Source organism: Esox lucius, chromosome 8 (genome assembly GCF_011004845.1).
Source record: "Esox lucius isolate fEsoLuc1 chromosome 8, fEsoLuc1.pri, whole genome shotgun sequence".
Lineage (NCBI taxonomy): Eukaryota > Metazoa > Chordata > Actinopteri > Esociformes > Esocidae > Esox > Esox lucius.
Genome location: NC_047576.1, coordinates 3,901,341 through 3,916,752, shown reverse-complemented (window position 1 = coordinate 3,916,752; position 15,412 = coordinate 3,901,341). Strand labels below are relative to the sequence as shown.

General features: G+C 45.5%; 1 protein-coding gene across 3 annotated transcripts in view; it reads right to left on the bottom strand.

Moving 5' to 3' along the window:
* The window catches only part of cyfip1 (cytoplasmic FMR1 interacting protein 1), a 34,167-nt gene that overhangs the window by 17,919 nt on the left and 836 nt on the right, over positions 1-15,412 (bottom strand). For 2 of the 3 annotated variants that reach the window (XM_034293584.1, XM_034293583.1), the window contains exons 2-14: positions 8,746-8,866; positions 8,517-8,606; positions 7,584-7,661; positions 7,356-7,457; positions 6,236-6,417; positions 5,689-5,785; positions 5,206-5,334; positions 4,767-4,871; positions 4,505-4,596; positions 3,670-3,787; positions 2,762-2,884; positions 1,835-1,960; positions 384-550 (exon numbers count right to left, since the gene is read on the bottom strand). In XM_034293584.1, the coding sequence (XP_034149475.1) occupies positions 384-550; positions 1,835-1,960; positions 2,762-2,884; positions 3,670-3,787; positions 4,505-4,596; positions 4,767-4,871; positions 5,206-5,334; positions 5,689-5,785; positions 6,236-6,417; positions 7,356-7,457; positions 7,584-7,661; positions 8,517-8,606; positions 8,746-8,862 (1,526 nt within the window). In that variant the 5' untranslated portion in view covers positions 8,863-8,866. Of the gene's footprint in view, positions 1-383; positions 551-1,834; positions 1,961-2,761; positions 2,885-3,669; positions 3,788-4,504; positions 4,597-4,766; positions 4,872-5,205; positions 5,335-5,688; positions 5,786-6,235; positions 6,418-7,355; positions 7,458-7,583; positions 7,662-8,516; positions 8,607-8,745; positions 8,867-9,947; positions 10,036-15,412 lie in introns of those variants that run through there. The other variant, XM_034293585.1, reaches the window with a different exon arrangement.

Genomic DNA, 15,412 nt, shown 5'->3' with positions numbered 1-15,412 from the left:
CCAATGCAATGAGAGCAGTACAAAGTGATGTGATGTCACACCCCTGGTAAACGTGTCATATACCACCATATGGTTATCAGCCAATCAGCATTCAGGATTCAAAGCAACCAGTTTATAATCTGCATTGTTCTACCTATCCCTAATCTGTAGTGAACTCTAGTGTGAGAACCCTCCACCACATTAGGGCACAAATGATGTCTTGTACAGTTCGGGTTGGCTTCATGTGACTCTCCTCAGTGTGGTTCTGTTCGATATGTGCGACTCTCCTCAGTGTGGTTCTGTTCGATATGTGCGACTCTCCTCAGTGTGGTTCTGTTCGATATGTGCGACTCTCCTCAGTGTGGTTCTGTTCGATGCGCATGGCTCTCTGTAGCGGACATTACCTCTGCACCACATTCTTCTTCCTCTTGATGGCCTGGCGAAGTGGGTCTCTCAGGGTGAGCTGGGCAAAGTCCTGCAGGCCGGAGTAGATGGTGTGGCGGATGGCGTGGTTGAACACACTCTCCATACGACCCATCAACACCTGGAGGCCCTTTATCATGGCCATTACCTGCAGGGACAGAACACAGCTCAGACAGCCACCAGTGAGGGACAGAACACAGCTCAGACAGCCACCAGTGAGGGACAGAACACAGCTCAGACAGCCACCAGTGAGGGACAGAACACAGCTCAGACAGCCACCAGTGAGGGACAGAACACAGCTCAGACAGCCACCAGTGAGGGACAGAACACAGCTCAGACAGCCACCAGTGAGGGACAGAACACAGCTCAGACAGCCACCAGTGAGGGACAGAACACAGCTCAGACAGCCACCAGTGAGGGACAGAACACAGCTCAGACAGCCACCAGTGAGGGACAGAACACAGCTCAGACAGCCACCAGTGAGGGACAGAACACAGCTCAGACAGCCACCAGTGAGGGACAGAACACAGCTCAGACAGCCACCAGTGAGGGACAGAACACAGCTCAGACAGCCACCAGTGAGGGACAGAACACAGCTCAGACAGCCACCAGTGAGGGACAGAACACAGCTCAGACAGCCACCAGTGAGGGACAGAACACAGCTCAGACAGCCACCAGTGAGGGACAGAACACAGCTCAGACAGCCACCAGTGAGGGACAGAACACAGCTCAGACAGCCACCAGTGAGGGACAGAACACAGCTCAGACAGCCACCAGTGAGGGACAGAACACAGCTCAGACAGCCACCAGTGAGGGACAGAACACAGCTCAGACAGCCACCAGTGAGGGACAGAACACAGCTCAGACAGCCACCAGTGAGGGACAGAACACAGCTCAGACAGCCACCAGTGAGGGACAGAACACAGCTCAGACAGCCACCAGTGAGGGACAGAACACAGCTCAGACAGCCACCAGTGAGGGACAGAACACAGCTCAGACAGCCACCAGTCCGGGACAGAACACAGCCCTGTGCCTGCATCTAGTCAGCCGGCCCAATTTACATCACACTAACTGGTCCCATCGGATCAGATATGGTTCCAGTGCTGAGATCAGAATGAAGCTGCGTGTGTAAACAGCACCCTATTCACTCTGTAGTGCACTACGCTTGACCAGGGTCACCCAGAGATTGTAGCCTGGTTCCAGTCATAATGTGAAAAGTGTGCCACAAACCGCAAACTGATCCAGTGCTAGGAGACTGAATAAACCGCACAAAACAAGACGGTCCAAAACCAGAGTGTATAATACTGTAGCCAGGGCACCTGGTCCAGAACCGGAAGGTACAACGCTGTAGACCGGACACCTGGTCCAGAACTGGAGGGTAGAAAACAGTCAGGACAGCTGGTCCAGAACCAGCGGGTCAGAACTGACTAACCTCGACCAGGGCGAACTTCTCCTCGCTGGTGTAGTTATATCTGGTGGCCCTCTCGTACTCCTCTGCGTTGTCTGGACACTCCTTGTTAGAGTACTTATCTGTTGGATGAACCAGCTTCCACGAGTACTGCAAGAAGATTCATCATCATCATCATCGGAAAGAAGAACAGCCCACCCAAAGCTTTTTCTAGTTGCTAAGGTTACTAGCAAAGGTGGACATTTTAATAAAATGATTTGTAGGGGTGTGTAACTATTGCATGTAATATTGATTTGTACATTTGTAGCAAGGTATTGGCAAGCGCCATTATGTTAAGGCTGGACAAGGAACACAAACTGTTCTACCTCCTGAAGACTGCAAAAGACATCTCAACTTTAATCAAGACACAGGAGACAGAGACAGAAAAAAAGAGAGAAACGGAGAAAAGACAAGACAGAGGAGAGGTAGATAGAAGGACAGAATGAAAACCAGATAGAGAAGTAAAGGCAGATGGAGTGGAGACAGAGCAGTGAGCATAAACTAGTTATGTGAGTCAAGACATTCAGGAGAGACTGAGTAGGCCCAGATAATGGTCTGGGAGATTAAACGAGACAGGAGAGGATTCTAAAACACCTAATGTTCAGCTAGTTCAACTTCCTCAAACATGACTACAACTTCCTAACATGACTGCAATGTCTCCATTCGTCACATCATTTAACAGGAAGTGAGATTTATTCTGCTGAGGTCTTTATCACTTTTCAAGGGGATGTGATCTGAACACTTGAATAATGTGTACTAGATTACTGTCAGAGATGTGTCAGAGGTTGGTGCACTTGTACTCCAACTAATTTATTCCGTAGTTATGTGTTTGATAATACTGCAAATGCATCAGTAACCCCACCAAGAGTTGTTACCCCAACTTCGGATATGGCTGGGTCGGAGGTCACTCACCACTTCCATGACATGTGCACTCCACTGGGACAGTAGCTGCATGCCCTGCAGAGCCAGGTCAAACAGCTTCCTGTACTCCTGGTCAGTCTTCTGAGCCTCCTGACGTCCCGACCCTGTCACCACCTAGAGAGAAAACCACACTTGGGTCTGTATCACAACATCCAGATTAAATCATCAGAGACAAGAGATTACACACTAAACACACAAATATAACTAGCATCACCACACACACACACACACACACACACACACACACACACACACACACACACACCCCACATCTGTGTTTCTCAACATTACTTTTATATCATTACATGGGCCCTCAGGGAGCGTGGGAGTCTTACGTTTCTGCATGCATTTATTCAGTGAATTTGATCACAGCCTTATTGCATTAGCATATTAAAGAGATGGCTACGAAGCTTTCTTGACTGCTGATTAGATTAGCAGTTTGAATCCAGACGGCTACTCCCCCCGCCAAGACCACTGACCGCTACTCCCCCCGCCAAGACCACTGACGGCTACTCCCCCCGCCAAGACCACTGACCGCTACTCCCCCCGCCAAGACCACTGACCGCTACTCCCCCCGCCAAGACCACTGACGGCTACTCCCCCCGCCAAGACCACTGACGGCTACTCCCCCCGCCAAGACCACTGACGGCTACTCCCCCCGCCAAGACCACTGACGGCTACTCCCCCCGCCAAGACCACTGACGGCTACTCCCCCCGCCAAGACCACTGACGGCTACTCCCCCCGCCAAGACCACTGACCGCTACTCCCCCCGCCAAGACCACTGACGGCTACTCACCCCGCCAAGACCACTGACGACTACTCACCCGTTAAGACCACTGAGAAGTATTTTCTAAACACCGGAGGGTCCGGAATAAGAGGTCTCCGGTAAGGGACTCACCTCACTGTTGCTGTAGCGGGCCAGCTCAGAGATGAACCTCATGTGGTCCTCTCTGATCTGAATCATCTGCTCACAGATATTATACTGAGGACTGCTTCCTGTAGAAGTACAAGACCACCTGGGGACAGGTAAAAGGAGAGGGAGGACGGGAGAGTCGGGGAAAGGAGAGGGAGAACAGCAGTAAAACAGAGAGAACGTCAGAAACCACGATTGAACCATTCTGGGAGAACAGAACCCATGTAGAGCAGAACTTGGGAGAGTTCCCTTAACTCCAAGTTCAGACATTTTGGACTCACCAACACATTGTGATCCAGAATATTATCAACCCAATGTATTCTAATGCAAACACCCAGAGAGTGACCCAGTTGGTCCAGAAACACCAGCTACATTCAACCACTAGACCAGTAAGAACACTCAAACTTGAATTGTTTTTTTTTTATTATTCCCTGAAATTCTAAGAAATTATTTTCTTTAACCACCTTCTGAGAAGAAAACCAGCACTTTTTTAGGTAAAAACAGAGGCAGTAGACCTGTCACCTGATGATGTCCTGGCCTGTCATTTCAAAAGACAACAGCACCCACAATGATCATTTAAGGTTTGTTGATCATATTTCTTGGCACAAAATGTTCTGTTATTTGCTTTGCTTTACTCAATCACTGTCTAAAGATGTTTGCTTTAGCCATTGTGCAAACATACCTCCATGCCAATAAAGCACCTCTTTAATTGAGAAAGAGAACATATATACAAAGACATGAAAAGAGAGAGAGATGGAGAGGGACAGAGAAAGATCAAGAGACTGACACAGAGAGAGGGTAAAAGCAACAGAACGCTCACCTGCTTTTGTTCTCCTCAAAGTGTGCGCTGGTCTTGATGTACCTGGCCAGCTCTATCTGCATGTCCCCAAAGAGAGGAACCACCTGCAGTTGCTGTGGGAAACAGATACAGGAGGTCACATCAAACCATCCCCACAGACATATCAGTGTTGACAAGGTTGAAACATCACTAAACCTCATGTCCATCAGGTCCTGGGACGTGCAAAAGAAACCCAAATACATACAGTTCTGCATTTTGAAAACGCACGTCCTGTTCAGCTCACCTTGAAAAACTTGTCAATCTTCGTCAGATTGATCCTCTTCTTGGCATCCATCTTGTAGATGTTGCTCTGGTTACCGTCCATCAGGTACAGGCCGAACCCCATTACCTAGAGGACAGAGAGAGTTACAGACTGAACCCCATTACTTAGAGGACAGAGACAGTTACAGACTGAACCCCATTACCTAGAGGACAGAGGCGGTTACAGACTGAACCCCATTACCTAGAGGACAGAGGCGGCTACAGACTGAACCCCATTACCTAGAGGACAAAGACAGTTACAGACTGAACCCCATTACCTAGAGAACAGAGACGGTTACAGACTGAACCCCATTACCTAGAGGACAGAGACTGTTAAAGACTGCCATTTGGGCATCAGACAACCAGACAGGCAGGCAACCAGACAGGCAGGCAACCAGACAGGCAGGCAACCAGGCAGTTACCTTAAGCAGCAGGTGTTTCTCGTGGGGAGTCAGGTACATTTTGTTCTCGTAGTAATCCACACACAGGTTCACTATATCAGCCAATAACTCATCATGGCCGTTAATTACCTCCAACTGCTGTTGCAGAGACTGGAGACAGAGACAAGAGAGAGGAGTGGGAGAGAGGAGTGGGAGAGAGGAGTGGGAGAGAGGAGTGGGAGAGAGGAGTGGGAGAGAAAGGGGGTTGGAGAGGGATAGAGAGGGGGTGGATACAGAGGGATGAAAACAAAGAGGGGTATAAAAAAAGAGCAGGAGTTTTTTTTAGTTGACTTCACGCCAGTGCGTTTGAGCGTGCAGAACGCTGAACGTGCAGAACGAGGAACGTGCAGAACGAGGAACACACAGGATTCATTCAAGCTGTGCACTTTGTGGCGTGCACCATCAATCAGGCAAAATTATTCAAAGTGAATTGCAATATTGTGGCAGGCCGAGTGGGAATCCAACCTGTGTGATCTTGTTGTGGTTGGCCAGGAACATGGAGAGGTTCTGAGACTCCTGGATGGACGAGGGCTCGGACATCTTCCTGAGGAACTGGGCCGCCCTGGGGGGGGAGGGGGGGGCTTAGTTTACAGGCCTATGGTCAGTTTTGAGGAACAGTGTCAGTCAGGATCACAGACCGACAGCAAGACTGACCGATGCTGAGTGAGGCTGCCTGCTGTTGAGTAATGCTGAGTAATGCAGCCTGATGTTGAGTAATGCTGAGTAATGCAGCCTGATGTTGAGTAATGCTGAGTGTGCATTATTGTTAACTAGCTAGTCAGCTTACATGCTCATTGTGAAAGTCTCACGCTGACCACTGACGACACTAATGTTACACATCACTACCCTTTAAAGTTGACTTATCATCTAACTGTGAACCATCTGCTGAAAGTCTAAGAGCTGCCCAGAGCATCCCAGATGACCACAATAAAGACCTGGTCAAAAGTAGTGCAGTATGATGGGAACAGTGTGCCATTTAGGATGCAGTGATGTCTTTGTAACACTGTATTACCTCTTGTAAGCGGAGTGGTCATTCTTCACGCTGCACTTCATGTTCTTGAGCTCATCGAGCACAGCGAACATGTTTATGAACTTCCCCAAGGTGAGAAGGTAGGCCTCAGAGACAAAGTCCTTCCTCCGCTCCGCATGGCAGAGACGACGGACCTCCCCACAGAACCGGTCAATAGCTGTCCGCTAACGAGGTGGAGAAACGATCAATGAATAAAAACACAGTTTTAAGGCTGAAGAACTATAAATAGGTTAGGCAGTTATAGGTGAACATAATATAATGGGTGTATAATCTAAGGCAGTTACAGGTGTATATAATATAATGGGTGTATAAACTAAGGCAGTTACAAGTGTATATAATATAATGGGTGTATAAACTAAGGCAGTTATAGGTGTATATAATATAATGGGTGTATAAACTAAGGCAGTTACAGGTGTATATAATATAATGGGTGTATAAACTAAGGCAGTTACAGGTGCATATAATATAATGGGTGTATAATCTAAGCAGTTACAGGTGTATATAATATAATGGGTGTATAAACTAAGGCAGTTATAGGTGTATATAATATAGTGAGGGTATAATCTAAGGCAGTTATAGGTGTATATAATATAGTGAGGGTATAATCTAAGGCAGTTATAGGTGTATATAATATAGTGGGTGTATAAACTAAGGCAGTTATAGGTGTATATAATATAGTGAGTGTATAAACTAAGGCAGTTATAGGTGTATATAATATAGTGAGTGTATAAACTAAGGCAGTTATAGGTGTATATAATATAGTGGGTGTATAAACTAAGGCAGTTATAGGTATATATAATATAGTGGGTGTATAAACTAAGGCAGTTACAGGTGTATATAATATAGTGGGTGTATAAACTAAGGCAGTTATAGGTGTATATAATATAGTGGGTGTATAAACTAAGGCAGTTATAGGTGTATATAATATAGTGGGTGTATACACTAAGGCAGTTATAGGTGTATATAATATAGTGGGTGTATAAACTAAGGCAGTTATAGGTGTATATAATATAGTGAGTGTATAAACTAAGGCAGTTATAGGTGTATATAATATAGTGGGAATACAAGCTAAGGCACTTCATCTGTGGATGGTTGGTGTTACCTGAAAGTACATGAAGTTCATCAGCTTGGTGACCTCTGGTTCCAGCACTTCCACGGTCTTCTCATAGATCTCCACTCGGTTAGGCTGCTCGTTACACTTCACCTGGGGGGGGGGGGGTGACGGTTAAACTGAACAGCCTGGTGCCCAACGGTTGAACCACAGCCCAGTGGAAAGACTGGACGGTGATACATGACAGAGTGTGTGAGCGTAGAGAGGCAGCCGGGTTACCTGGGGGATGGCCCGGGAGCAGCTCCTCCAAGTGTACAGCATCACGGCATACTCCTGGCCCTCCTCCAACATCTCGTTCTGTAGCAAGACATTTCAGAGCTCTCAAACTGGCACACTTGGGTGTCACACGCTGTCTCCCCTCCTTGTCACACAGGGCTGCCGGGTTGCATACCAAGTGCAGTTTGATGGAGGCTGAACAGGCAGGCAGATGCTCTAAAGCACCAATTACCCCTCACTAATGGAGCACAAAGACCCCAGTGTTCCCTGCTGGAGCACACGTTTCCCCGAACACAGCACAGACCCCGGGTGCCTACAGAGCGCACTGCCCTGACCGGAGCCCTAGAGGCCTGTGCAGGCAATAAGGAGCCATTTGGTATTCAGACCTGGAGAATGGCTGGGTGCTCCTTCCTGTTCCAGGGACAAATTAATGAACAGTCTGAGGGGAACAGCCACTCCTCCTCAACCCACTTCATTACATTCACTGCACGTGTAAACCCTTACTCACCCCTCTCCCCCCGTGTAAACCCTTACTCCCCCCGTGTAAACCCTTACTCGCCCCCCTCCCCGTGTAAACCCTTACTCGCCCCCCTCCCCGTGTAAACCCTTACTCGCCCCCCCCCCGTGTAAACCCTTACTCGCCCCCTCCCCGTGTAAACCCTTACTCGCCCCCCCCCCCCCCGTGTAAACCCTTACTCGCCCCCCCCCGTGTAAACCCTTACTCGCCCCCTCCCCGTGTAAACCCTTACTCGCCCCCTCCCCGTGTAAACCCTTACTCACCCCCCCCGTGTAAACCCTTACTCACCCCCCCCGTGTAAACCCTTACTCACCCCCCCCCGTGTAAACCCTTACTCACCCCCCCCCCCCCCGTGTAAACCGTAGTGGTGACGATGACGTTTCATGTATTCGTGAGTTTACCCGGGACACTGTGCTTACCATGCTGGAGTGGATGGTTGCCTGTTCGATATATCTGGCGATTCCGGTCACAAAGGCATTACGGTCCTCAAAGTTGGTGTTGAAGTTGGGCTGTGGAGAGAGATGTTACAAGACGCAGTACTGGAACTAACACTTTATAAGAGCGCGCGCACTCACACTCACACAAACCTGACCCCAAAACCATGGGGTCAGGAGACAAGGAGACAGCGTCTCTGCCAGCAGTTCTCACCTGGTACATGAGGGAGGAGGGCAGAGGCTCAATGCAGGGCTGCTGGTCTGGGAGGGGCAGTTCCTCCAGAAGGTCCACATTGGATAAAGCATCTTCCAGCGTCACCGTGGACGCCATGGCGCTGCAACGAAAACCCAGGAGGAACCGGGTCAGAGCCAGCAACTAGTGGTGATGGGTTGTGCTCACAACACACTAGTCGACACACTCCTCAAAATTAGGGTTTTTACGGGAAACTCCAGCAGATTGTGTAGATGATGGGTTTATCAATAATCTCTGACAACCAGTGTGCCTGTACTGAACAAAAAAAAACATCCTAACCTCGATACCAGGTATTGGAAATCAGGCACATGGTGGAAATGCCTGTGCAAGACGTAGCCGTTCGCCAGAGCAGTTGTTTCATCCAGATAAAAGAAAATGACAGCTTCTCAGAGTTCCAGGTGTCATATTTCAACACAATTAGAGCCCACATCGTAACCCTCCGTCAACATTCAGAATTGCTGATGCGGCCTGTTAAAAAGGCGGGTGTGTCCATGGTCAACCCAATGATTTATCACAAACTGAGATGCTGCAGTAGTACTGATAATCAGGTCTAGAAACAGAAGGCAATAACTAGTAGAACCTATTTTTACTGTGAAACGACATGAATATTGACTATTAAGTGAAATATTGACTATTAAGAACGGGGGTTCCTGTTGACTACCCTATTTTTTGTTATTCCTGTCACTTAGGCCAGGTAGGACGTGTTTTCAAAGAGACCTGCCAGCAATTAAAAGCAACAACAGTAACAGTTTTATCAGAAATCGGTTCAGACACATCTGCCAGTGAGAGGAAGCACTGTTCTTCAAGGTTATAACTAAGCAATGCCTAAAATGCTACACTTATGCTAGTCACTTCATTTTGTCTATGAAATGCTTATTCAGGCTACCATCCACCTCCCATCCTGTGCAGAATCAAGTGTGTTTTCCAACTACACTTGGGTTGCTGTGCAAAGTTTTAGTATACTGATAAAACCTCAAACTAAGTAAGACAAAAATAGCAGATGAAACTAACACTGTTTTGATGCCAGAGATAACACATGCTAAAGGGAACTATTTAGTAACCATGTTAAGTATAAAATACCAGCCTGGTTGAGAGAAAATAAAGTGAAACTGAAGATCAACCACAGCAGACACATCAAAAAGGAATGCAATAAACACACTTACCGCAGGGATACAGCATTATAATTCACAAAATACTCTCCATAAGATAATGTACTACATTAATATAATGCAGTCACAAGCTTCTGTTGTCTGTCACAACTGCTGATCGAGCTTCACCATCACAGAACAAAGCCATGTGTTATCGAAACAGACCACCACAGCATCACACAAACCAAATATGAGTCACACAAACACTCCTACACAGCTGAGCATTTCTGTCCTTGTGGGGACCAGAATACAGAAATCCATGTTTCTTAACTTTAACTTAACCCTAAACCCAATGACCTAAAATATATGCCTACTTAACCTAGCCCTAACAATAAACCTAACCAGTAACACCTAAACTCAACCTGCAAGGCCTAAACCTTGATACCAATACTTGCCATTATTGTACGATTGACCATAAACTTAACCCAAAGTTTCACAACTAGGAATTAGTTCTGGCCCGTTAGTGAAGCAATTTTCTGGGTCTTAATAAGGGCAGTTTCTTCATGTTTTACTATCCCTTGTGAGGACTTCTGGTCCTAACTTGATCTGTTAAAGTGCATCCATACACCCACCAACCCTTCTGCGGAACAGAAAGTTGTTTTTGTTTGATTTTTTTGTGCTGTCTGGGTGTTGTGAAATACGGTCTACCCACAGCATAGGTGAAGCAACGTTAGATGGAGCTTTGTAAAGCACTTGAGTTTCTACAAACCTCTTATACCAAAGCTGGTATTTATTTTGAGTCAACAACACAGGACTTCCTCTTTCGTCAAGTTGCTAAGGAACTAGACACAAATCATCTGCTTCTCAAGCAGAGAAAATAAGGAAGTGTTGCGGAGGACCAGAGGAACAAGGGAGGGCTAGGACTGATCTTCTGGACTCAAGGTTTTTCCATCAGACCAGTTCATGCATGTCTATCTTTTAGCACTGCCACGAAGCACAGAATTACATGACATTGTAGAATACACTCAAAGGACATGGGTCAAATATTATAATAATAATAATATACATGTGCTGTTCATAAAATTAAAATATTATCAAAAAGTTGATTTATTTCAGTACTTCCATTCAAAAAAGTGAAACTTGTATGTTATATTCATTCATTACACACAGACTGATATATTTCAACTGTTTACTTCTTTTCATTGTGATGATTATAACTGACAACTAATGAAAATCCCAAATTCAGTAGGTCAGAAAATTTTAATATTACTTAAGACCAATACAAAAAATTTTTTTTTAGAAATGTTGGACAACTGAAAAGTATGAGCATGTACAGCACTCAATACTTAGTTGGGGCTCCTTTTGCCTGAATTACTGCAGCAATGCTGCGTGGCATGGAGTCGATCAGTCTGTGGCACTGCTCAGGTGTTATGAGAGCCCAGGTTGCTCTGATAGTGGCCTTCAGCTCTTCTGCATTGTTGGGTCTGGCGTATCGCATCTTCCTCTTCACAATACCCCATAGATTTTCTATAGGGTTAAGGTCAGGCGAGTTTGCTGGCCAATTAAGAACAGGGATACCATGGTCCTTAAACCAGGTACTGGTAGCTTTGGCAATGTGTGTAGGTGCCAAGTCCTGTCGGAAAATGAAATCTGCTTCTCCATAAAGTTGGTCAGCAGCAGGAAGCATGAAGTGCTCTAAAACGTCCTGGTAGATGGCTGCGTTGACCTTGGACCTCAGAAAACACAGTGGACCAACACCAGCAGATGACATGGCACCCCAAACCATCACTGACTGTGGAAACTTTACACTGGACTTCAAGCAACATGGATTCTGTGCCTCTCCTCTCTTCCTCCAGACTCTGGGACCTTGATTTCCAAAGGAAATGCTAAATTTACTTTCATCAGAGAACATATTCCAACAGCAGTCCAGTCCTTTTTGTCTTTAGCCCAGGCGAGACGCTTCTGACGCTGTGTCTTGTTCAAGAGTGGCTTGACACAAGGAATACGACAGCTGAAACCCATGTCTTGCATACGTCTGTGCGTGGTGGTTCTTGAAGCACTGAGTCCAGCTGCAGTCCACTCGTCCACTTGTGAATCTCCCCCACATTTTTGAATGGGTTTTGTTTCACAATCCTCTCCAGGGTGCGGTTATCCCTATTGTTTGTACACTTTTTTCTACCACATTTTTTCCTTCCCTTCGCCTCTCTATTAATGTGCTTGGACACAGAGCTCTGTGAACAGCCAGCCTCTTTAGCTATGACCTATTGTGTCTTGCCCTCCTTGTGCAAGGTGTCAATGGTCGTCTTTTGGACAGCTGTCAAGTCAGCAGTCTTCCCCATGATTGTGTTGCCTACAGAACTAGACTGAGAGACCATTTAAAGGCCTTTGCAGGTGTTTTGGGTTAATTAGCTGATTAGAGTGTGGCACCAGTTGTCTTCAATATTGAACCTTTTCACAATATTCTAATTTTCTGAGATACTGAATTTGGGGTTTTCATTAGTTGTCAGTTATAATCATCAAAATTAAAAGAAATAAACACTTGAAATATATCAGTCTGTGTGGAATGAATGTATACATTATGCAAGTTTCACTTTTTTAATGGAATTACTGAAATAAATCAACTTTTTGATGATATTCAAATTTTATGACCAGCACCTGTACATCCTGTGACTTGGTTAGGCCAGTTTTTATTATAAAATGACGGCCGCCACAGAGATCTTCAGCTGAGATTTCCTCCTGAAGTGCATTTGGTCTTCACCAGTGTATATAATGACAGACAGCTGACAGAAACAGGGAAGTCCTTTTTCCAATGTTTAAAAACAAGCGCGACTCCTACTGCGTTCCAGTAAACCAGGTTCCAAGCACGACTCCTACTGCGTTCCAGTAAACCAGGTTCCAAGCGCGACTCCTACTGCGTTCCAGTAAACCAGGTTCCAAGCATCCTGAGTCCACATCCATGTTACCGATAACAGGCTTAATGCCCTGGTACCAAGAATAGACCTAGACAAAGATCAGAGTAATTGCCACAACACCAGTGGCACTACACTACAGTAACTGGATTTCTTTGGGGAGAAAGATGGTACGGTTTGATACAGCAGAATGAACAAACAGTCTAAGACTTATTTTCCTCATCTTTCTAGTATCAAGATCCTGACTTCATGGCAACCCTGCTAGCCCAAACTGAGACAGACAGTCACTGGGGAAAGTCTCAGTTTGAGGAGTATTCCAGAAATATGGCTTTACAAATTCAGGGTCCCGTGTACATGTCTGCCTTCTCTGGACCGGATCAGTGAGTCCTGAAGCTTTTGGTTCAATGACTGGTTCTCGTCTGATCTGAGAACTCACACATGCAAACAACAAAAGCTCCTCATGACGATGACAGAAAACAAGATGGAGATCACGGAAAAGATGCAAAAATACATTATTTGTTACTGGCTACAAATACACCCCCCCCCCCAACAAAAACAAATCACTGCTGAAAATAACTGAGTATATTGGTAAGTGAAGTGTAATGACTCAGAAATACAAAAATGAGTGGTTATTAATAATATTTTTAATTTATATAGCTTACAACATATTGTAAGGTTAATGATAACAATTGTCAACCTTATAACCTAAACTGAACTAGCATACAGTATGTCACAATTGCAAAGGTATGCCAACTGCATAGCCAATATAAGAATAGTGTTTTATTGAATCCATAAAGGGCTTTTCACGATAACACCTATTCTATAGCAAAAAGATCCTGGTAGCAGATGCAAACTAAATCTAAACACATCATAGACATCATAGATAAATTATTAGTTGGGAGAAATTACAGAGAAATACAGAGTCAAGGCAAAACTGTGATTGTTCACACTGTACATGTAACAATGAGTAAGACGGACAGATAGCCTAAATTATTGACCGTGTGGAAAAACGATGCAGGGCTGCTGCATCCGAATAATAAAAAATGTATTATTCAGAATTATCTAAAGAATGCAATCATTTGTTCCCTTGCAGGCTCCGATGTCAAGTGCCATTTCTGTGCAGCAACAGGCATTTGAAGTCAAATCATGATGGAATAAAACCCGATTGGTGGATGAGCTCCATGTTTCATTCACTTGAACAAGATAAAATCAACTTAACTTAGTAGATAAAAGGTTTGGTTCAGAGCATGTGTGTGCTGTGGTTTCGGATCAGGCTCCACTTCAAGCTCTCTTTCTGGAGCCAAACATTTCCAAACATTGCTCAGGTCGGGGGTAATTTAATAATGCATCTTTTTGGAATATCTCTCTGGAGTGTGTATTCATTCAACTTGGTTGCAAAATGCTTCTTAAACAGAAGCAACTGGAACGAAGAAAGGGGGACTTTGTCCAATAGAAACCCTTGTCCACGCCACGGTTGGAATATCGGGTGCTTCTCAAATGGACCACATTTCCAAAATACTGCACTACTTTTGACCGGGGGCCTTTCATCAAAAGGTCTTCAGGGCTCTAAGAAGGGAATAGGGTGCCTTTTGGGACACATGCATAAGATGCATAACAGATAGGGAATTGGAGAAGGGCATTACTGTGTTGTCTACATAGCGGAGATGTTTTTGTGAGATACTCCAGTATCCCTGCAGACTGCTTGTCAGATGCCAGCAGGATTCTGCGGTACTGGTATGTGTGAAACCAGCAGACATCTGGGCTACTGGAGTGTGTAATACCAGCAACAATCTGGGGTACTGGAGTGTGAGAAACCAGGTTTTGAGAGACACGCAAAACTTGTTTTGCGGATTGTGATCATTGGCCAAACTGTTGTAGAGTTGTGTCAGAACTCTGACCAGCAGCAAAGAGAGCTGGGCAACTTCTGAAAAGATGGCAGATGAATACAGTTTGCATGTTTTTACAGTGGGTGCAGTTGTTGCCAATGAAGGAAACCATTGCAAGAGGTGTGAAATCACAAACTCCGGGTACAAACAAAATAACTGAAGCGGCTCTGGATAAAAGCATCTGCTAGATGACGTGTAAAGTAATTTCAATTTAAAGCTGTAGGATATACCTGTAAATATCAATAAATAAACCCCAGAATAATGTGATGTGATATAGCTGGGTAACATCACCCCCGTGATATTTTCCAAAAAGGCATTCGCGCTCTCTCTCTCTCATCAAGGAAGTCAGACGATTAGCAAATACAACCTAAACACAAACACCATGTGAGTTTGACTGAACTAAAAAGACGATTGTGAAGGGCTTAAAGTGGCTGTTGCAAGTGCAGCCTTAATGATGCGGGGCAAGGACAAGACCAAACAATGGTGACAACGTGGTTATACCTGAGACATGAACCCCAGCCCACACACAGTCATGAGCCACCAGAGAATGGGGTGGTTAAACAAGGAATGTGTTTCGAGCGACAATATACCATATAAGCCAACCGTTCTAATAGTGTTGATAACCGGTTCGTTACATTAAAGACACCTCTGGGGTTTGTGGTACATGGCCAACAAACCACAACCAAAAGCCGCGTCGAGGAAAATATCAAGGTACAGTAAACTACTCAGGATTGGGTTGCGCCAA